At 44.8% G+C, this 24,055-nt stretch overlaps 1 protein-coding gene across 1 annotated transcript in view; it reads right to left on the bottom strand.

The window, feature by feature from the left end:
- The window catches only part of LOC138267108 (blastomere cadherin-like), a 132,246-nt gene that overhangs the window by 48,870 nt on the left and 59,321 nt on the right, over window positions 1-24,055 (bottom strand). Inside the window, exon 4 of the mRNA XM_069215957.1 lies at window positions 896-1,051. Coding sequence (XP_069072058.1) covers window positions 896-1,051 — 156 coding nt within the window. The remainder of the gene's footprint in view (window positions 1-895; window positions 1,052-24,055) is intronic.

Here is a 24,055-nt window from a genome sequence, read left to right as displayed (position 1 = left end):
CTCTATATCTGTCCACAAGTATGTCTTTATTGTGATTTTTTTGACAACATAATTGCCAAGACAGTCAGACCTGAGAAAAGACACTGCACAAGTGTTAGTTTGCGGAGAAAAAAAATGCTGAGCTCACTAAAAAAATTGTTTTCATCACTGGAGGATCCCAAGGAAGGTGCAAGATATTTAATGCCACACAGACTAAGTTATTATCTATGGTTCTCCTGCTTCACAGCAGAATCCAAACAGACAAAGGTAGCTCACATTCTTAAGCTAGTTACAACCTGAGATTGTGGTTCCATAGCATCAATATCTACTGTAGATTAATGATGATGCTCACCAGTCCAAGCATATTATGCCAGCAAAACATGGAAGAACCAATGCTGCAGAGTAATATTTCTAACGGGTTGGCCACTATTTCTAACTGGTCAGCTCTCTGTCCTGTTGACACATTCCACTGCAGAACATGGTTGATCAATGTCACAGGTGATGCAGCAAACCCAATATTCATCTTGTTGGCAAACCTAAAACAAGCAGGTTCATTGTTTTGCAGGGTATTTAGTTACTATGTTTTTAACCCTGTCCTTTACAGTTCAGTGGGGCATCCACCAATACACAAAAACCTAACAGGGGTAATAAGTAGCTCAAAAAGGTAAGACCGGTGGGAAATGAGGGAATTGGTTTACCACAGCTGAGCACAATATTGATGAATTCTGCCAACTTCGCAAAGAAATGAGCAATTCCATTGCTCCTGACCTTCAGGTTTCAAACTGACCATACAATCCATAAAATGACAAAGTAGGTGCAGATCAACAACACAAAATTAAAAATACCAGCAACATGTGGAGTCATCAATGATACCAGGTCATGTGCAAGAAAAAGGGAGCAACTTATGGAGTCTCACCAGATATTGGTCCTTCTTTTCGCGGTCCAGCGGTTGGGTTACCAACAACCAACCGGTGTCTCTTTCACAAGAGAAAAGTCCCTCAGGTGGCTGGTCTACTCCTTCTCCTGTGATGAAGTAGAAGACCTTGTTGGTTTTCTCCAGAATGGAATTTATCTAAAGATTACACACAGTATGGCAATAATTTAACTTCTGAAAAACTAGATTGGAAAAGTGCATTTAAAACATGTGTCTGCAAGCACCAACGAGTACTGTGGCAAAGGACAGAACAGAGAGTAGAAATAGCACCTGGAATAAAGCACTGAAATAAACTCCATACATTACCGTAGAAAGAATTATAGTAGACAATAATTAAACACCTGAAATGAAACATTCAGAAAAAAACTCAACAACTTGTATTCTTGCTGCCTGGACAAATGCAATCACTTCAGCATCCTGCACCAACAGTATTATTCATTGACTATTCTGGAAGTCAATTGGCCTCACCTTCAAAACCTGTTACAGAGTTAAACATCATCATCCAGGATTTAAAAAAAGGGACAAGCAAAAGTGTCTGGCCTCATCTTGACTACCTTTTTTACCTTTTAATTTAATGGTGTGTGTGTGTATACATAAATATATACATTCCACTAGGTAGTTATAGTTAGGACCTAGTTTCTATATAAAAAGTTTTTTTTTTACTTGCTTATATCTTTGGTGCTGCTTGACGAATCTTCACGAAACATTTCAAAAGAATTTGCCAGACATCAGCTGCTGTATGGAAAGTTCCAGGGTGGTCCAACCTGGGGGACTGAGAAAAGGGGGGGTCCCAAAACATGTTTTTCTCGATTCATTTTCCATAGGAATTTTGAACAGTGAAAGCGCCCAAACTACTGGACGCAATTACACCAATTTTGGCAGAAAGATAGGTCCTAGTCCAGAAATCAACCTTTTTTGTTTTGGTGTAAATTCCTTCTGTAGTTTTTGAGAAATTAAGGAGAAAACAATTGTGAATATAAAGGGACATGACCCCTCCCGATCTCGTGCTGAGATCTGAAAGGCTGACAACACTTCAACAAGGAAGCCGTTGAAGTGTTGCCACCCGTGTTAGGACTCGGCTTCAGCCGAGTCCCAGAATAAAGGTAAATAATAAAGAAAGGGGCCAGGGTATGACCACCCTGGAACCTTAGCTCTGGTGCTGGGGTCCCAACGGGCTAAAAAGCATTTAAAAAAAAAAAAAAAGAAGAAAATTTGCTTGGAGTCATGACCTGGTCACAAAACCTTGGCAAAAAAAAAACAAAAAAAAAAAAACATGCACGGGCTCCTGCGCTTCGTCATTTTAAAGCCCCCAGGTAGGCCAAGTCCTGGGGGCATTTTCAGAATAATGCGGGGGACTGCCACATACCTGGAGCTTATAAATATTATGCGGGGCGCAAGCTCCCCCGCTGCTCCTGGGAACCCCACCTCCCCTGTGCTATATATAAATAAAATGCGGGTCGATCTCCCCCCCATCTGCCCCGGGGATCACCACCTTCCCGGGGCCATCAATAAATATAATGTGGGTGTCTCACTCCCACCCCCATCCACCACCTCCCCAGGGAAAATAGTTAAGAAAAGAAAGGGGGTCCCTTTGAGGCCCCCAAACCCTGGGGATCACCACCACCCCGGGGCCACCCTTATGGAGCCACTGAGGGCTCTGGAAACTGCCACCTCCAGTTTGCAGCTACAGCCAAGCCACAGCAAACACTTTGGTTTTTGACAGCAGGACCTGTCAAACAGATCCCGCTGTCAAAAAACAAAGCTTTAATCTCTGTTCCCTCCATGTGGAACAGAAATGAAATACTACAAGTAGGAAGCTGTTGTTACGAGCAGATTCCTGCTTGCTGAAGCAATGGCATTGCGAGGTAATCATTGAGGCTTACCCCGTGGTGACAGGTAGCCCGTAAAGGGAATTAAAAGAATTTGTAAAAAAATATATATAAATAAATAAATATGTAGGGACCGTGAGGGAGCCCTCAGGGCTCCCTCTTTGTCACAGATAGCCCATAAAGGGTTAAAAAAGCAAGCAATAGCTCATTGTGAAGGTCTGCAATCTTCACACTGAGCACTCAGGGTCCAAGTCCAGCCGGGCTCCTTTCCCTCTTTTTTTATTTTTTTAATTTTTAAAAATTGAACAGAAATATCTAATTCTAAGTATATCATACATCAAAGACTAAAACACTCTCTCTCTCCCTCTTACTTTCTTTCTCTCTCGCTCTGTCTTTCAATCAATGTCTCCCACTAACACCCACTTACATATATATATATATTCACCAATTTGCATTTATAAATCAAAGAAGCCACGGACACCACCAAGATGAATTATGTGATTTATTTACCCAAAATGGCCATACCAATGCGTTTGGTCCTTGGCTTTGATCGCAGTAGTTGACAAAAGGAACTGACGTGGTCATTACATACATACATTCATGAATATCAAAAACGGACATCAAACAAAATGTGAAAGCGACACCATCAATGATGGCAGCCGCCATGATTGCACAGTTAACAGTCCATATGTTTAATATCACCCAAATAGCCTGTACGCCACTCTGTCAAAACCACAATAGCTGAAAATCAGAGCTAGAGAAAAAATAATAAGAAACCACATGTTACTTCAAAGTCTTCTTCAGATAGTAATGCGAAAGCGCCAAAAACTGAATAGTGTGCATATAATTAATAATGTGTAAGCGCTTATATTACTGCCCCCTCAGAGACAAAATAATCACCAATAGCAATTACATAGCTTATTATGAAGTACCGCCTGCCTAGATCATGAAAGATCATATGTAGTGTAATTTGCATGAATGGCCTGGAGAGCGAGTCAGAAGCATACAAATAGAGGCCCATGGGTTCCAAACCAGCATGGAACATACAGGTGGAACGCAGAACATACTGCCGACCACATTGTACTGAACCCTGGGAAATGTGGGGCACATGAATTAATCATAAGGAATGTTTATGGGTACGTTGATATGTCTCAAACCAGTGCAACAGTGTAAGCACAAGGTCAGTATGTAACACCGTGAACCTCAGTAGCCAGGACATACCATGGTAAGCATGTGTAAAGTTACAAGAGCGGTTCTGCCCGAAGATGATCATAATGTCACCGAATACCAAAATAAATTAAATGCAAATAAAAGAATTATGTATATACCATATGTGTGCTATTGATAAATACATTGCTGATGTTAACCATAAAAAGTCAAGAAGCACCAATACTGTGGTCATAATCAATACGAATGGTACGTGCATGCAGCAAATCAGTAATAGCCGCATGCTGCTGTTAGTAACAGGCTTCCTCATCCACCCACTCAATCATAATAATCCATGCACTACATAATCCTATGGATAGTTCATGCAAAGTATCATGCTTCGGTGCAACTTAGCTATTGCTTATCATGCATCTATAAGAGCTATGGGCGGTTGCCAGTATCTAGTTATAGTTAGGACCTAGTTTCTATAGAGTGTTTTTGTTTTGCTAATAACTTTAGCACCGTTTGACAAATCTTCACAAATTTTTCAAAACTAGTTTCCCACTCACTTCAACTGCGGTCTGGAAAGTTTTGGGGAAATTCGTCAAGCGGGGGCTGAGAAAGAGGGGGGATCACAAAAACGTGTCTTCCCCATGCAATTTCCAATAGGGATTTTGAACACAATTAGAGCCTAAGACGCTGAACAGAATTACACCAGTTTCATCAGAAAGCTAGATCTTGTTCCAGAAAGAGTGCTTTTTTAAATTTGGTGTAAAGCTGTTCAGTAGTTTTGGAGTTATTAAAGAAAAAAATGTATGTACATCTAAGGACACAGATCCTCTGCGGATCCCACAGATCTCATGCTGAGATCTCATTGGATGCCACCACTTCAACCAGGAAGTGGTGGCAGCCATCTTGGGACTCTGCAAGTCCTGAGGAAAACTGTAAAAAAACAGACTAAAGGGCAGGGTAGGAATTCCCTGACCACATAGGCCTGGTGGTGAGACGACTCCACTGGGACACGCCCGAGGCCAAAAATGTTTTTTAATAACATTTGCAGCAAATTTGGAGGATCTGCAGCAAAATTCTTATTTAGAAAAACAAGTGCGGTCTACTGCTCTTGTTCCCCCGCAGGTGGGCCAGGACCCGAGGGGAATTTTAAAGCTAATTTGTGTTGAGGATGTGCTTGTGGCCCCCTCTCCAGGCCTAATTTGTGCCCGGGGAACACAACAATGGGGAGGGGGGCCACAGCACCCAACCCAGGCCGATTTTGGCCCTGGGGACCCAACCCCTAAGGCCTGCCCATGCAGAGAAATGGGAGGAGGTGGCACAACCCCCTTTCCCAGAACTGTTATTGGCCCTGTGGACCCCATTACCCAACACCAGCTCCAGCTATGTCCCGAGGTGCCCACCCATGGGCAGAGTGGTTTCCCTGTCCACACTGGTGTGGACGTGGAAACCTGTGTTTGCTCTCATTTGGTGGGAGCAATTTAAAAATCCTGCCAATTCAGAGCAAACACAAAGTCCACTCCTAGCTGACAGGAGCTTTAAAAAGGCTTCCACCAGCTGGGAGCAGACTTCCCCCTTTAATTACTATCTGGTCAACGGGGCCATAATTGGCCTGGGGAGAGGAGGCATGAGGCCCTCCTCCAATAATTACTGGCAGGGACCTAAGGGATGGGGTCCCCAGGGCTAAAATCAGCATGAGGAGGGGGGCTATGCAACCCTCCTCCCTCAATAATTTTAGGCCAGGCCCAGGGATGGTGCACCAGGCTGAAAAGGACCCTGGGGGGAGTTTGAATGCCTCCTCCCTTATTTAAAAACAGAGGGCCATGGAAAGGTAGGTCTCCTGGACCAAATTGGCTTGGAGAGGAGGGCATGCAGCTTTAGTTAATGGCTGGGCTGAGGAGGATCGCTGGGGACGAAATCGGTCAGGGGGCATTTACCCCTCTCCTCTAGAAATATGTGGTCTGCCCCAGGAAATGGGTCCATGGGGCCAAAATCGACCTGGGTAGGAGGGCTTCATGTCCCCCTTCCAGGTTGGCTACCTTTCAGGGGTAGGTCCCAGGCAGAGCCCTGCTACCAACCTCTTTGGCCATGCGTGACGTGAGGTTGGCTGCCTGCGTTGGGTTGGCTGCATGTGCAGGGCCTAGCCTCAGGCCAAGCCCTGTGGCCAATCCCCCTTCCGCATATGGCCAAAGGACGTGCGCAGCATCATTTGGATTAACAGATGGTAAATAAATATTTTTAAAAACATAGAAATTCACTGGAAAAAAACAAAGGTTACAAGGATGTTATGGTTTGGAAATAGAATTAAAAAAACCTTAGAAATTCCCTAAAAAACACAAATGTTACAGGAACTTTATAGTTAGGGTCCAATTCCATACACACAAAATCACAGAAATTCAGCAGTTATAGTTATACTTATCTCAAGAAACTATAACTTGTCCCCTAAGGTAACTATAACTTGTACCCTCACCATGAACTGCTAATTACCCCATGTTACATCAGTCATGACATCGTCTGTAACATCATGAAAATATCACCGCTACATTTGCAATACAATTATTAATGAGAAAACTGTGCATGGATGGAGCACGAGTTGTAGTTATCTTAGAGCACAAGTTTCTCTTTGATAACTATAACTGCTGAATTTCTATGGTTTTGTGTGTGTAAAATCTGATCCCAACTATAATGGCTCTGTAACCCTCAGTTTTTTTGTGTGAAATATATATATTTATATAACAGAGTGATGGCAGTCACTCTGTAGTTATAGACAGGATTCCTAGAGATAGGAACTCCTCTGATTTTTTAAGGTAATAACTTTGCGCCTGTTTGATGAATCTCTATCAAACTTTGCAGCACTATTTCCTTTTCTACATTGGCTGATGGTGGAAAGTTTCATGGTGATTCGGGAAGGGCGTGAAAAGAAAAAGGAGAGTTCCCAAAACATGTTTTGGCACCAATACATTTTCCAAAGACTTTGTATTCATGCATAGTGCAACAATGGCTGAACGTATTTTAATGAAGCTTGGCAAGTACATAGTTATGGTGTGTAGATGATCCTTTTTGTTATCTGAAGTGAATTGGTTCAGTAGCTATTAAGTTATAAGACACAAAAACTTTGTGATACCTATTGTCGCGGTATACAGCGATAACAAAACAGAATATGATTGATTAGTGAAAGTCCCACAAAAATGAAAAGGCAGCCATGTTGATTACAGCACCGTGTTGTGTGTTTCCATATGAATTACAGGAGATTAGTCATCCTGTACAGTAGAGGAATAAAGTAGCCAGTGTAGCAAACTGTGTAGTGTAAGGTAAAGTTTGTTTTATAGATTTATACCTTTTAAAATAATTTTTCAGCATACCGTGGTACTACTGCAAAAGTATCTAGGAAGTACCAGAGAAGCTTAAAAAATGTTTAAAAAACATTAAATATGAAAACATTAAAATACACATACTACAGAGTGTCTCTTAAAAGAGTCTTTGGTTGTTCTCCATACTAAATATAGTTAAATATAGTGGATAAGCCAAGATATGAAACGAAAACATGGTTTCCATAGGTGGTAAAATGGACACCATCTGGTTGACACAGGGCTACTTTTGAATATGTGATATTCAAATAATAAAGAAGATATTCCATGATCTCGAAGAATGCTGAGACTGTGTTGTGAACAAGCCTTCAAGTTTTTCAAACTTTGCAACATTTACGCTCCACCTCTTCTACTTTTGTCTCTGGCAAATGTTGGAGAAGACAAAATGTGTATTTGGAATTGTAGATATTAAGGTGGAAAATGTCTCCTTCATGTAATTTGTTTGTCTCCCTCCAGTTAAGTGACCTATATCATTGCCATTACAGTGGATAACCGTAAACTTAGTCACATGCACTAAGAGACAAAAGTAATGGGAATAAATGATTCCATCTCAATCTCTTTCCCCAGTCCATATTATGTCTACTCCTTTCAATCCTAAATCAGCTTCATGTGCTAGAGAGACCACAGCAAGATGGCCGCACTTAAGTGCCGCTCTGCCAAGAAACATTATCTGCTGAATACTCAGCAATCTGGCTTCATGGTGCCCAGGTGGAGTGGAATAAAGCTAGAGGGCAACAGCGGGGACAAAACTGACTCGATATTGCAGCACTTTCCAGGACTTTGACCGAATTGTGCCTATGTGTGCCCCGAAAGCCGCTACATGCGATCCGGAAGGAGTGCACTCTGAGCTGAGGCCGGGATGTGTGGCATGCCTGCTCTGGCATCAGCCTTTGCGGTGGTCGGCTCTCAGGCGATTTGAATTTGGATGTCCTGGGGGCCCTAGTGTGTGAGGGAGGGACGTGCCAGGCCTTTGGGCTGGGACAGTACTCTGGGCCTAGAGCTCGCTTGCAGTATTTGGTGGGCCACAGCTGCCCTGAAAGAAGGCAGCTACAGCAGGCAGCGGTGGACTGAATTGAGCGTGCCATGCCCTGAGGTAAGGCCCATGTTGCGGCTTGAGGTCGCCCTTGAGACTGGATACCTGGCGGGTGCTTTGAGCTGGGAGGCCCTTGAGATGGGACCATGAGAGTGCAGGATAGAGTTGCGCTGGGGCTCTGTCACCAAAATGCCCGTTGCAGCCTCCTTGGCTCTAATAGACCACACTTCAGCACTTCATAACGGTCTTTGGGTCGCACACTATTGTCAAAGAGCCACCATAGCGGGCATGCACATTTAACACCCCCCCCCCGCCTGGCTCCAGAACTGCCATGCAGAACTACCATGCAAATGCACTAGAGACTGCAACTTTCTGTCTATTGAATCACCGGTGTCTTTGTTCGACCTCACACCACATAGTATTTTGCCTGCTTGCCCGTATCTTCCCTGAGACGCCTACGCAATTTGGAATGGGGAAGACACAAAACACATTGCGAAGCCCTCAGGAGACGATTCTGTGGACCTAGAGCAAGCGACTACACTGCTGAATGAGATGTCCTTTGCAACTATGTTTCAGGCCATCCAGCAAAGCCTGACTTCCAGTGATGTGAAAATACACTCTGAACCTAAGCATTGATAACATATCACAGTACTGTTATGAACTGTACGAGGAAGCATACAATAGTCGCATCTTACCACCCACTCTCACTGCAGCACTAATTATTGCTCTATTAAAGCCAAAAAAGCGCCGGAATATTGTGAGTCATACCGACCTCTAGCTATCACCAACATGGGCATAAAGACTGAATCTAAAAAAAAATAGCATCTTGACTGCAATCCCTCCTCCCCAGCTTGGTACTACCAAATCAGTCTGGGTTTGTGCAGACACAATCCACAACACATAACCACAGTCTTTGCATTGCTTCTTCTGATGGATACACCTACCTGTGGATTCCTCACCTAAAGAATTCCCCCCTCGCGCCAGCCCTCGACCGAAATTTCTTCTAGCTCTGCACGTCGACGATGACGTCACAATCGCCCGACTCCATGCGACGCCACATGACTTCATCCAGGCAATAGGAAGCCCTCGTCGACGTGCAGACGTCAGTTCCCTTTTTTCCGTGCCCGAATAACAGTTAATTCTTCGAGGCTCACAGGGACCTACTGTCTCCAACGGCTGTTACGATGTCGCAGCCTAGAAAATCCGGCTTTAAACCTTGTAGCCAGTGCGGGGGTCGGATGTCGGTTACCGACCCCCACTAAAACTGCCTCTGGTGCCTTAGTTCTGACCATGAGGTCGAGGCATGCGGTTTGTGTCAACGCGTGAACCCTAAGGCACTTAAGGAGAGGGAGGCGAAGTTGTTTTTGGCCCGGTCCAAGAAGAAGAAGGAGAGGCGTCATAGGAGGGAGTCTTCGTCGAGATCCTCGAGGTCTCGTCACCATCATAGTGACTCTCGGTGCCGTCATGGATCTTGGCGCCGATCGAGCAAGGGACGGTCCAGATCTAGATCGGCTTCTCCGTCGGCTCGGCGTCGTCCAACGTGGCAGATAATCCCGACCGTCACCCCTCCACCTCCGACGACCCCGTCACACGGGTCGGTCTTTGAGGTTGAGCCTCCCCAGGGGCCTGAGGGTTCTCCTGGCCAGGAGTTACCTGGATCCTCTTCGGCAGCATTGCCGGCGCAGCAGCAGCAGTACCCGGATTTCCCGACTCCGGGATCGGATCCTGCAGCGTTTTTAAACGCTATGTATAACATCTTTACTTCCATGACGCCGGGTGGAAGTCATGCAGGTCCGTCTGGCCCTCTGACCTATGATTTGGGTGTTGCGGCGTCTTACAGGTCGGCGCTGTTCACCCCGTTTTTATCTTCTGCACCTGAAGCGGCGCCGATGCCTATGACGTCGCCCAGGATGGCTCCACCTGTTACAGCGCCGTCGGATTCACCTCGGATCCGATCGACGTCTAAGAACCCTTTGGAGACGGAGCCTCCGGCTTCGGACGGATCCGAGGTTCGGCGCCAACGAAGATTTTCGGCGTCGGCGGACGCCTTGTGGACTCCAGGCTTGGAGTCAAGACTTAGGTCAAGACGTCTGGCTCTTCGTCTCTTGGAGGAAGAGGAGTATGCGAGGCAACACCTGGAGGAAGGTGAAGTTATAGAGCCCTCTGGTGACTTCCAGGGACTGGACTCAGCTAGTGGCCTAGACACTACCCCGGAATGGGATCTGGCTTCCCCTGGAGAGGTCACGGAGGAAGCTGCTTCTTTCCACGCAGTCATTCGTAAGGCTGCAGACTTTTTGGATCTTCCCCTTCCTACTGCGGAGGTCAAGAGAAATTTATTAACAGAAGTCCTCCATCCGACGTCTTCTTCTGCTGAGCCTCTTCTACCATTCAATGAGGCTCTACTGGACCCCATTAAGGATATCTGGCTGAAACCTGTGTCCACCGCTGCGGTCAACAGAGCGGTGGCTCGGCGGTACAGGACGGCATCTGGGGATCCGGTGTTTCTTTCCAGGCAACCAACTCCAGAGAGCCTAGTGGTGCAAGCTTCATGTTCATACAGATCCTCTCCTGGCTCGTTTCCTGGGGCCCCTGCGGACAGGGAGTCAAAAAAGATGGACCATACTGCTAAAAAGACATTTTCATCTTGCAGTATGGCCCTAAAATCTTCCAATGCCACATGCATACTAGGGCGTTACATCCATGCCCTTATGGAAGAGGCGAAGGGCCACCCTAATTTTTCCCAGGAGATGCTGCAGCTATTAACGGATGCTCAGGCGGCTGCGACGCAAGTGATCCAGTCTGGATTGGACACTTCTGACTCGGTGTCTAGGGCTATGGGTACGACCATAGTCTCTAGGCGGCAGTCTTGGCTTCGGTCATCAGGCTTCTCGTCGGACGTGCAGGCCACACTCCTTGATCTTCCGTTTGATGGAGAGAAGCTCTTCGGCACAAAGGCTGACTCTGCCCTGGAACGTTTTAAAGAAAGCAGAGTGACTGCTAGGTCTTTGGGACTCCAGTCGTCAGCCTCATCCACCTTTAGAGGCTTTCTGAGAAGCGATTTGGACATGGTTCCTTTCGGGGAAGGTTGCAAGGACCACAACAATCTACTTCTACCCTGCCTTACAGATCCTTCAGGGGCAGGGGCAGAGTCCGTACGAGAGGAGCCACCTTGCAGCACTCTGCCTCTTCCTCTTCCTCTGGAGGGGTGCAGCAGGGAAAGCAGCCGTAGTCCTCCACCACTACCTGTCCATTCGTCTCCGGTAGGGGGGAGACTTGCCTCTTTTCTTCCAATGTGGGAGGTCATAACATCGGACTCCTGGGTCATCGACATTGTGAAGAGGGGGTACGCTCTTCCCTTTCGGGAATTCCCTCCTACCTTCCCTCCCCGCCCATCCTTCTGTTCGGAAGACCATCTTCTCCTATTACAGCAGGAGGTATTATCCCTATTACAAAAAGGTGCAATAGAGTTGGTTCCTGAGCAAGAGTGGGGTCAGGGGTGTTATTTGAGATACTTTCTGATTCCCAAAAAGGATGGTCGACTGAGACCGATTTTGGACTTGAGGATTTTGAATTGGTTCCTCAAACAGGAAAAGTTCAAAATGCTGACCCTCTCACAGGTTCTTTTGGCGTTGAACGAAGGAGACTGGATGGTGTTGGTCGATTTGCAGGACGCGTATTTTCATATTCCGATTCTCAAATCGCACAGGAAGTATCTCCGGTTTGTAGTGGGATCACAGCATTATCAGTTTGCGGTCCTTCCTTTTGGTCTTACTTCAGCACCTCGAGTCTTCACGAAGGTGATGGCGGTGGTAGCAGCAGAGCTCAGAAGAAGGGGGATTGCTGTGTTTCCCTATCTGGACGATTGGTTGATCAAGGCCAAAACTCCGGAGCTCGTGCGGTGCCATCTCCAGTCGACGACTCAATTGTTGTACGACCTGGGTTTTTCCAGTCAATGTACCCAAATCTCACCTGGAGCCCTCTCAACGCCTCCTGTTCATAGGGGCAGTATTGGACACGACATTGAATCGGGCCTTTACTCCGCCCCAGCGGATTCAGGACATCCAGGCTTTGATTCCAATGTTTCGAAATGGAGCGGTAGTTCCAGTCCTCAAAGTCCTTCGTCTGCTCGGTCTGTTTACTTCTTGCATACTGTTGGTCACTCATGCACTCTGGCACATGAGGGCTCTCCAGTGGTGCGTCCGCAGGCAGTGGTTTCAACACAAAGGGGATCTCGAAGATTCAATAAAGATCTCCAGAGGCACTGCGGGGATCTTCAATGGTGGGCAGCGGTCGACAACCTGTCTCAAGGAAGGCCGTTCTCGCTGCCTCCTCCAGTGGCCACGGTGGTAACGGATGCTTCCACTCTAGGGTGGGGAGCTCATCTGGGGGACCTGGAGATCAAAGGCCTTTGGTCTCCAGGGGAACAGAAGTTGCGTATCAATCTGTTAGAGTTCGGCGCAGTATGTCTGGCACTCAAGGCCTTCCTCCCTTCCATTTGCGGTCAATCAGTCCAAGTTCTAACGGACAACACGACCGCAATGTGGTATATAAACAAACAGGGAGGAGTGGGGTTGTATCTTCTCTGCAGAGAAGATCTTCGTCTCTGGTCCTGGCTTCAGGATCACAAGATCTGCTTAGTTGCACATCATTTGGCCGGAGTCCTGAACGTGCTTGCAGACATTCTCAGTCGACGCAGCTCGGTCGATCACGAGTGGCGTCTTCATCCAGATCTAGTTCTGGGTATCTTCCGGATGTGGGGATATCCACAAATAGATCTTTTTGCGACTCAAGAGAATGCGCAGTGTCCGCTATTTTGCAGCCTCCAGTATCCGGTGCAAGGAGCTTTGGGGGACTCGTTTCAGATGTCCTGGAAGGGTCAGTTGCTTTACGCGTTTCCCCCCATACCCTTGATTCCTCGAGTTCTCAGGAAGATCCGCCAAGACCGAGCTCAAGTCATCTTAATAGCTCTGGATTGGCCGAGAAGGGTGTGGTATTCGGACCTACTCCAACTCTCTCAGTGCCCTCCGCTCCGTCTCCCTTGCAGGGTGGACCTCCTCTCGCAGTCGCAGGGGTAGATTCTACACCCTCACCTCCAGAGCCTGCATCTTCATGCCTGGAGATTGAACGGGGCAATCTGAGTTCCTTTTCTCTCCCATCAGAGGTGGTGGATGTTATTTTATCGGCCAGGTGACACTCCACCAAGTCAATCTATGCTAATTGTTGGGCTAGATTTAAAGCTGGTGTGGAGAGAATAGTTTAGATCCTTTAAAAGCTGGTTTGTCTGACATTTTCTCATTTGCACTCCATCTGGCACAGAAAGGTTTTGCAATTGCCACTGTTAAAGGTTATCTGTCTGCACTATCTGCTTTTCTGTGCCTTCCTGATCAACCGTCCTTCTTTAAATCACCAATTGTTTTAAAGTTTCTAAAGGGACTCACTAATAGGTATCCACCCACGCCATTCGTTATGCCTCAGTGGGACCTTAACTTAGTCTTAACTTTTCTTATGGGGGCTCCGTTCGAACCAATGCATTCTTGTTCTTTACGGTCCCTAGTATTAAAAACTGTTTTCCTTGTGGCCATAACATCTGCCAGAAGGGTTAGCGAGCTTCAGGCTCTCTCAGTGGAAACCCCATACCTTTCTTTCTTTAAGGACAAAGTGGTGTTGAGGACCAAGGCGGCTTTCCTACCGAAGGTTGTTACACCCTTTCACCTGGGGCAGTCAATTACTCTCTCTTCCTTTTACCCTCCACCTCACCCATCCAAAGAGGAAGAGAGGCTCCACCGGCTGGATCCGCGAAGAGCTCTGAGCTTCTACGTCGCCAGGACGAAAGAGTTCAGACAGGATGAACAGCTCTTCGTTGGATACGTGGGGAAGAGGAAAGGTAGAGCGGTCCACAAGAGAACGCTATCCAGGTGGGTCATTCTATGTATTAAGATCTGCTATTCTTTGGCGAAGAAGGATCCACCTGTGGGGATTCATGCCCATTCCACCAGAGCCAAAGCAGCTTCATCAGCTTTGGCTAGAGGTGTTCCTGTGGCTGACATCTGCAGGGCAGCGACTTGGGCGTCCCTCCATACTTTTGCCAAGCATTACTGTTTGGACTCTGAGGTTAGGAGGGATGGCCATTTTGCTCACTCGGTGCTGCAAGATTTCTTGGTTTGACCATTCGGGCACCCACCACTGGAGGTTTTACTGCTTGGGGACTCTATTCTTTAGGTGAGGAATCCACAGGTAGGTGTATCCATCAGAAGAATAAGTTACTTACCTTCGGTAACGCTTTTTCTGGTGGATACAATAACTACCTGTGGATTCCTCACGGTCCCACCCACCTCCCCGTTGCCTGTCTGGTCAAACCAAGATCTCTTTGGGTGCGCATCCTTGATCTTGTAATATATGTATATAGCTGTTTCATGCATATAGTTGTATTCATTGTATATACTTTTCCTTTGCACATTAAGATAGTGAAAGGGACATTTTGGACTGGATTTATACATATATATATATTTATTTCTGTCTCGGATTGAGCATTCATAACTGTGATTTTTATTGAGTTTTATATTAAATGTTTTATTTTCATCTATTCTGGATGAATGTGTACTCTTTAGGTTTAACCTGTTCACCTTTATGGCACGTAAAAAATGGTGATAACTGACGTCTGCACGTCGACAAGGGCTTCTTATTGCCTGGATGACGTCATGTGGCGTCGTGTGGAGTCGGGCGATTGTGACGTCATCGTCGACGTGCAGAGCTAGAAGAAATTTCCGTCAAGGGCTGGCGCGAGGGGAGAATTCTTTAGGTGAGGAATCCACAGGTAGTTATTGTATCCACCAGAAAAAGCATTACCGAAGGTAAGTAACTTATTCATCAGCTCAAAACCCAGCCTAGTGGCGTCTGCAGTCTTAACAGACACTGCCAAAGCCTTCGATTCCACTGAATGAGAATATATGTTTGCAATTTTGCAAAGAATAGGAATGCTGACAAGTTTTACACAATGGATTAGGCTGTTATACAGGGATCCAACTGCTCTAATTCGAGTTAAAGGGACCACCTCTGCTATAATATGTTTCCATAGAGGTATTAGGCATGATGCCCCTTCTCCCTGCTATTATTTGTGCTCACCCTGGAGCCACTAGCGTGCATCCTCCGCCTCAGTTCTGCACTATACAATTTCTCCGTTGGGCATCTTGGTGTATTCAGGTGACATGGTATAAGACCTAGCCACACACTTATTGCTTATAATATGCGATTATAAACAATTTAGGATTACTTGGATTTGAGTATAACTTGGAATAAGTTTATCATTTTGCCTTTGACCTCAGCCACCAAGCTATGTCCACTGAAGTTCCCCTTGCAGAGGAGCGATGACCCTGTGAAATACTGAGGTATCTGGATCCATAGAGATCCTGACCAGGTGCTTAAGTACAACTATGGCAGAACTGTATCGCAGCTTGAAGATCAGGTGCAGAGCTGGTCCAGACTGTCACTATCTATGGCGGTTAGAATAGAGTTAATGTAATATGGTGATACCTAAGGGTCTCTATCTCTTTGCTAACATTCCCATTATACTTTCCCAGCACTTCTTTAAAACTGTTAAAACACATTTGATAACACTGGCATGGGCTGGGAAGCAGCCCAGAATAAAGTAAGAGACACTCACACTACCATATGCCCAGGGAGGCTTTAATGCTCCAGACCTGGAACTGTATTACTTGTGTGTGCAAGTACACTTCACACACTACTGGTATCTCCACTATACCTATATCCCACACAAAGGAATAGAGAATGAAGATGCTAACCCATTTCCATTGAATGCCACCCTGCCTCGTAAACGGGATCACATTGCAAGGACAGAGTTTACCACGATACATTGCACCATGAGGGCATGGCGCATGCTAGGGGCGTGGGCCAATAAGGAACCCTTATATTCACTCCATAAATTATGTTGCCAAGCCATATCAGTAATGCACACACCCAGGGTACTAGAGATTCTTTGTAAGGTAAATTTAAAGATTATGATGACATATAACCGTGTGGGACATTCATAGCACTAGAAAACATACCTCATACATAAGGTAACACACCACTGCTGATCTTCATGTACTGTGGTGAGAGCACTATTTCCTCAATTTCTGAGTGAATCTCCCACCTTGCATGCACTGCATACACTGCTGACCAGCACCACACAGAAAAGGTTTTTTACTAAATTGTACAACTCCAGGCAAAATGATAGATTATTAACCCCTACTTGTCACATGAGAGATGGACTAGGGCACTGGACTAACCTCTGGCACCCCCTGATTGTGTATTCTGTTGCTCTTAAATAGATAGGCTCACATTCAATTGCAATTTAAGTATAATACATTATCAAGTATCTACATCACATGTATTATACACCTGCCAAATGATATAGGTTTGGCTTAAGAGAGGATACAACGTGATTAAGATGCAGGGCACCAGATGCTGACTTTATGCACCTGGTGTGGACTTACCCCTCGATATGACAGTATTGGATGCAGATCACTGAAGCCCTATCTGACATGACATTGCAACTTATAGCATGACAACCTCATGTATTTCTCCTTGATTTGGTAGAAGAATTGCGTCCAGTAGTTAGTAGACTCACATCAGTGGCACTATTATTGGTTAAGAGACGAGCAGCGTTTTGTTGGGGCAAATAACATCCACGAAACAGCAAGAGGTTTCAGACTTGGTCTACCTTAAAGGACAATTAGAACTATACGCCATAAAACTACCAGAACGTTTGCATCTAAAGAATATATTGGGCCCCTGTCACTGCATATTTGTTAACTACTCCAGATTTCTCCTAAAGGTAGACACATGGACAATGGAATACATGTTGGGGAATAACTCTCAGTACTGTAACCCTGTGACCATTGGTGTGGCTGATTGTATATTCCATTTGAAATGCTGTGGCTCTGTTTGATTTTGTGTTGGTTAATCATTTCTTTCTTTTGCTACCAATACTTAACGTGGAAGCTTTAATGGCATGATGTCTGGCCCTAAAAACTGAAACTGTGCCCACCAAACTATACACAAACCATCTTCCACCTGCACTCACTGTACAACAATAAGGGACACAGAGCCACACAAACAAATATATAGACAGTTAGATCACTGTCCACAAGAAAAGTACGTTACATCAACAATTGCATTTTGAAAGGAACTCAAAAACTGACTAAAATACAAATTTGGCACAATACTACAAAAAAACTGCAAAATAATGCCACTAAATAAACTAGATAACAGCAACACATTTTCACAAGTATTACAATCACATCTAAAACACCCATTTCTGGTCACATGACAATGTCAACCAATAGGAAAATATACATTAAATGTAATAAACAAGCTTTTTCTAATATAAAAAACATTTTATTTTATTTAAAACAACATGAAATGCAGGTGCTCTTTTTTCGACATATACTACGTACATAGTGTCATCCAGTTCCCCATCCCCCAGCCCCACCTCGCCATTTGTGTGCCATTGTTCGGGTTGAAATGAGTCTCATCTCTAACTCTTAGAGCCATAGTATGTCCAACATTTCCTCCAAAGGGTCTCAAATTTACATGGGCAGCCCCTGGCCGTGCATATCGTTTCCTCCATTTTACCAGTCCATGCCCTTGGTCCATGCCGCCAGGGATGGGGCTGCTAGAGAGTTCCACTGCTTAGCCGTGTCTCTTTTGGTCACTATATCCTAACAGAGTCCTATCCTCCCTGGTTCACCCCTTATCATCCAGTACGTCCAGGAGTGCAACTCCAGGTTGTGCCTCAACTAGTGTCGTCCCCACCAAGGCTTCATAAAATATACTCACCCACTCACTATGGCGAGTCATGTTTTATCAGGTTGAGCTATTTTTAGTACCTACTCACCCTCCTGGCGAGCTAACAAAGAACAGGTGTTCTTTTCAGTCAGGAAGTGAAAAAGCACTGAAGCACCTTGAAATCTTGTTCTTATCTTGCCTCATTTGCTCTGTGTCCAGAGACAGAGGTCAAAAGTCAGTTTGTCTTCTTACAATTAATTTTCCTTCTGACTGCAGAGTTAAAGGATTTTGTAAGGTGAACTTACCTGCTTTACAAAGAGTATGAAATTAAAGATTGTAGTGTGTCAGGTTTTTCTTAAAACACCACATTTAAATAACTAAGCCAACTGTACCTACATCTCAAAATATAATTTAGTAGTTGTGAAAGACCATTTTTGTACTTCTGTGTGATGAAAAAATATTTAAATAGGATGAAAACAAATCAGAACATTTTACTTGGTGATGCGCAAAGCATAAATGTTTTCTGAAACCCAATTTTCACAGATTACTGTTAATACACTGTAGTTTTATCAGTAAAGCTGCAAGTTAGCGGGAAGGTTTTTGGAGTGCTACCTTATCATCCTTTAGCAATATATTTATTAAAAAAGAATGTTTAAACAAACTGAGAAAAACTGAGAAAGCCATTGGCCCTCCCACAGGGGGGTTTCAAGTTTGAGTTTTTGGTTCCATCCTGTCCATCTCAATGCTGCTTTCCACACCCGGAACACTACCTGGGTCGCTTCCGGTAGGGAGGCCAGAACAGGGGCCCCATATAGGATGCTTGTCACTGTATTCAAGTCTAGGAGGGACAACGCGCCCTGATATGTGGGGTCTCCCCACCCCCATGCATCCATTCATTTATGGGCAGTAGTTGGGCCGCCCAGTAATAGAGGTTGATCTCTGCAATGGAAGGCTGCTGTCATAGACTGAGCAGATGCACATACTAAAAGCTACTCTCGGGGTTTACCAGCCCAAATAATTCTATATCCAATGGCTGCCAATGCATTGAACCAGGCCTGTGGCGGGGATAATTCAAGAACATAAAGGAGCCTCGGAAGGGTCATCATCTTAAAAAGGGCAATCTTGCCCATAAAATCATGTCATGACATGTCAATATCATGCCATGTCCTGCCGAGTAATCCTGAGAACCAAGATTAAGACTCCAGGACAGGCTCGGTACACATGAAATACAAATCCCAAGATATTTGAAGCTAAATTTACATATCAGGATCTAAGGGTGCCAAATTTAATCTTGACGATCTTCCCATAAAAGCATCAGTAGGGATTTATCTCCGCTGACTTTCAGCCCAGAGGCTGCCCTGAAGGCATTCAGGATGTGAAGGAGCCGTGGCACCGTTCCCACCTGTCTGGACAAAAACAGTAATACATCACCGGCGTAGAGGGCTATTCTGTCCTCCGTCGTCAGACCCTAGTCAAACCACCAGACCTGGGCAACGCACCGGATTCAAGCCACCAGAGCTTCCATGCCCAGGGCTAACAAGAGGAGGGAGAGGGGACAGCCCTGTCTGATGTTTCATCTGATGGGGAACCGGTGTGATAGTACCCCATTAATCCATACCCGAGCCTGCAGACCAGCATATAGAACCTTAACATATACCTGGAATTTGGGCCCAAACCCCATCTTAGTGTGAGTCTCCACTAGGAACAACAAATTGACAGTGTGAAACGCCTTCTTGAAGTCTATCAGTAGAAGAGCTTCTGGTTCACCTAGGGCCTTAATGGGGTCCAGCACCAGGTGCACCCGTCGGATGCAATGTCTTCGAGCTATGGTGTGGGGTGTACCAGATGGGGGATGACCTGCAGTAGCTGGTTAGCTAAGAGCTTTGTGTACAGTTTAACCTCTGTGTTAACGATGGAAATGGGCTTCTACGATGCACATTCGCTGTGGGGATGACCCAGCTTGGGCAAGACAACTAGTGTTGCCACATCTATGTCAGGGGGAAGTGGCCATTGTATTTGCCTTGATGAATAAATCTAGGATGGGTGGGAGGATGTCTGGCTGGAGCAGGCGACAGTCTTCTACCGGGTAGCCGTCGAGCCCCAGTGTTTTCATGGCATTCAGATCCGCAAAGGCATTTCCTATCTCCTCAATTGTGCTCACTTGCTCTAATGGTGACCTATCTGCCAACGTTAGTTGGGACATCAGGATATCTGCAACGAATGGGGTCATCAATTCGTGCTTTGGGTGGGCTTGGGCTGGTTGTAACATTTCGTAGAAGCGAGCAAACACTGCTGCAATCCCTTAGGAGTCTTCAGGTCTGCCTAGCCTCGTCCCTGATATTGGGTAGTACGCTTGCTTCGGCATCTTTCAGGGCTAGCCAATGTAGGAGCTTGCTCGATTTATCCCGCAACTCGTACGCACTTTGTGTGGAGGCCATCCAACATGTTCGGGCTTCCTCAGGCACACCTGGCACAGCATTCTATCTATCACTAACTGGCGCATTGTCTGGTCTGTGAGTGCATTTGTATCACCCTTTCCCATTCCGGTTTCGAGGCTTCTAGGTCTGTAATTTGGTGCAGTTTTCCGAGTTCCATCCCCCTAGCATAGGAGCAGGCAATACCTTTATTGAGGCTTTGCATGTACCCCATAGCACCCCTGATGAGTTTATCATGCCCTTATTTAAGTCTAGGAAGGCATTTAATTAGGCAGTCAGGTATTTCACAGACTGCCTGTCAACTAGGAGGCATTCATTGAGACGCCACGCCAGGAGGTCTCCCATGCGCTGAGCGCCCAAGTGGGTAAGGACTGGGGCATGGTTCGATAACCACCGGGGAACTATATGCGACCCTGAGGTCTGCAGCAGGTCAGAGGCCAGGCAAAACAGAGTGTCTATGGGAGACAGCGAGCCATGCACCAATGAAGCATGAGTGTATTCCTGTTACTCAGGGTTCCAGATGTGCCAGGAGTTGCTGCTCGGTTGACCATTCTTCTAGACCCTTCCCCTGCCCCTGGTGTCCTCCTAGGGCTCTATGCCAGTCTCCCTTCCCGTAACATCATTGAAATCACCCCCCACAATGGTCAGTCCAGGATGCATGGCAGCTATCAGGTCTCTAATGGTTGCCAGGGTGGATTGGTGGGTGGCTGGTGGAACATATACACTCATTATATTGTATGAAGTGCCCTCAAGAGAGCCCACCAGGATCACATACTGGCTCTGATCAACCCATTTTACCCTTGTCACTGCCAGGGGTAATGTCCTGTGTAGGAGGATGGCCACAACACAAGATTTACATGTGTATCCCGCATGGTACACCCTATCATAGAATTTACAGGCCTAGAAGTGGAAAATGTGTTCTCGTAGGTGGGCGTCCTGGAGCAGTAGGACCTTGGGGTTGTGTCTTTGTGCAAACTGAAGTACAGCCCCTCCCTTTAAATGATCTAGCAGACCGTTAACATTCCAGGTCATGACCAAGTGTGTCCCCATGGGGGTGTTGTTGATGCATTTTAATGGATCTTCATGTGAGTTATCAGCTGCTCCCCTTCAGGGGTGCCCTATTGGAGTGCGCCCCAGCAATGCCATCGAGCTAGACATATAGGTAAAGCCAGGTTGTGTGATGCGCCTAGTGGTGGCAAGCAACTAATCAAACAAAACAAAACAGACAACTTGCACATAAAAACAGTCCACATACCCCCAACTGCCCCTGCTTTATACTTCCTAACCAGTAGAAGCATCTGTCCCATCCCCAACTAAAATTTAGAACTAACTGCGGAGTGATGTACATATATAGGGTGGACGAAACATCCCCCCTGTAACTCCCTGAGCAACCTTGACTGATAGCGTTGTCGGCAATAAACAAGTTAAGCTTTGTGTGATTGGTTATTACCACAAAATGGATTACAAAAAGAACCCAACACTACTAAAAACATATTTATGCTCACATGGCTATAAAACAAATATAAAAATACATAACAAACACAATGACACAGTACAGCATCATCTATTTGGCATCTAACAGAAAGTGGCCTATAATCACAGCCCAATTCTACTAAAAACCACCAGCCTTGTTCACTGTTGGAAAGCAATACAGCTCTACTTCTTCTTCAAAGATATTACAGAAATTAGAAATATTATCTCATCATTTCCATCAATATATTTCTACATACAACAGCTATTTAGCTTTATGGCCTACTGTTTGGGAAAATAACCAGCTAACTAAAAAGTACACCAGATGTATTACAACAATAATTAGTGAAAGCTGTATTTCTTTATGTCTTTCTTGTAACATATTTCCTCATATTGAAGGCAATGCCCAATCCCTATTGAACAATACCTGAAGAAGGAAAAATTGGTATTTCACAACACTGACAGTAACAATAAAACAATGTACTAGAGAAAAGAAGGATGGCCACTGAAAAACAATATTACTGGTAAGATTAATGCTAAATTAACTACTCTTTCTAAAACAGGTATGAAAAGTAATAAAAAGGGTATTGGGAACCAATTGGCAAACAATCCAATAGTCACACACAGCCATTCGAAACAATTTCGGGAATACCAAATAAGATTTGCATTTGTTGCTGAAGAACACATTATAAGAAACAAGTTAAAATTATTGATCTGCTTGAGAAAAGTGAAAATGAAGAAAAAGTACCATAGAGAGATTTCAAGCTCTATCTACTTGTGGAAAAAATATATGATGTCTGTGAATACCAGCTCGTCTGCTATTACTGCCTTAGAAATCTCGGCCATAACTTAATGCTTTCACATAGGATTCATAACAATTTGGAAATGTATCCAATATCACAGAACTATTCCAACTTAATTTATATGAAAGCATTTTCATTCAAACAGTCCGTCCTTTTCAAACCATTGTTAGAATGCAACCAAAATCAAGAACATTTCAGCCACATGAATTAGGACATGCACTAAAAGGAAACATTGTTTTCCTTCCATTAGATTAATAGAAAACATAACCGCTCTTGGGATACAAAGCAAAACAAAGAAACCTTTAGTGGTTTTAGTCAATGGAGTACCTACAAAAGACAAACAAATTTGGCAAGAATTAATAAGCATTGGCAAAGTTCAAAAAGCTATACATTACTTTCGGATAAACAACATGTGCCATAGAGATCTGGACAATGCAAACTTTATTTTGTCTACTTACCTATCATTTGGAAAGGAAAATCAGACTGGAGAATTTTAGCGCATTATTCGGGAACAAGCTGAACAAATATATGAACATTCTAGTATACACCCACTACACTCAAGACACATGATGGGTGATGATTTAGAAAAGTATCAGATTAGGGAAGCTAGAAGAGAGCCAATTAGCATCTAGGAAAAAACTAGAAGGAAAAAGTTATCCACATTTTTTCCCACTGGGAAAGGTGGATGATATGATGATAGTCCAGCCCAAATTTATGCATCAGAGTACCGACCAACATGATTATATTCTGAGGATCCATGCTTTAGTTAAGACATTCCTTACATTTTCACACTACTATACAAAAATGAATTTTCAGTCACTTCTTATGCTGTTGCACATATCATGCAAACTGGAAGTGGCTTTACTAATATAACAGCAGAGGGATTTTTTTAAAAGGTGCACAACAAAGATGAGAATCTAGAATATAACTTGATCAACATTATGGAATGTCAGCCAGAGACAAATTAATATTTGTTTCGTAGACATGGAGAACTGAAATGCATGCGCATAAATTTAGGGCCACCTACATGGTTTATTATTTTAAGCTGTGTTGATTATGCATGGGATGATTTGTATACATTTCTACTTGAAGCAAATTATAATATTGCAGACCTTGCCTGGAAAACAACCACTGACTTATGTTCTTTGGATCCTGCCAATGTTTGGAGCTATTTCAACCACAAATTTCAAACTATGCTTCACTACTTAACCAACCGAAAATATTCTGTTGGAGAGGTGCTTGAGTTTTTTTTGGAGAGGACAG

The sequence above is a fragment of the Pleurodeles waltl genome, chromosome 12 (assembly GCF_031143425.1).
Source record: "Pleurodeles waltl isolate 20211129_DDA chromosome 12, aPleWal1.hap1.20221129, whole genome shotgun sequence".
In the NCBI taxonomy this organism is placed as follows: Eukaryota; Metazoa; Chordata; class Amphibia; order Caudata; family Salamandridae; genus Pleurodeles; species Pleurodeles waltl.
Note: the sequence above shows the minus strand (reverse complement) of the source record. Positions and strands in the feature narration are given on the sequence as shown.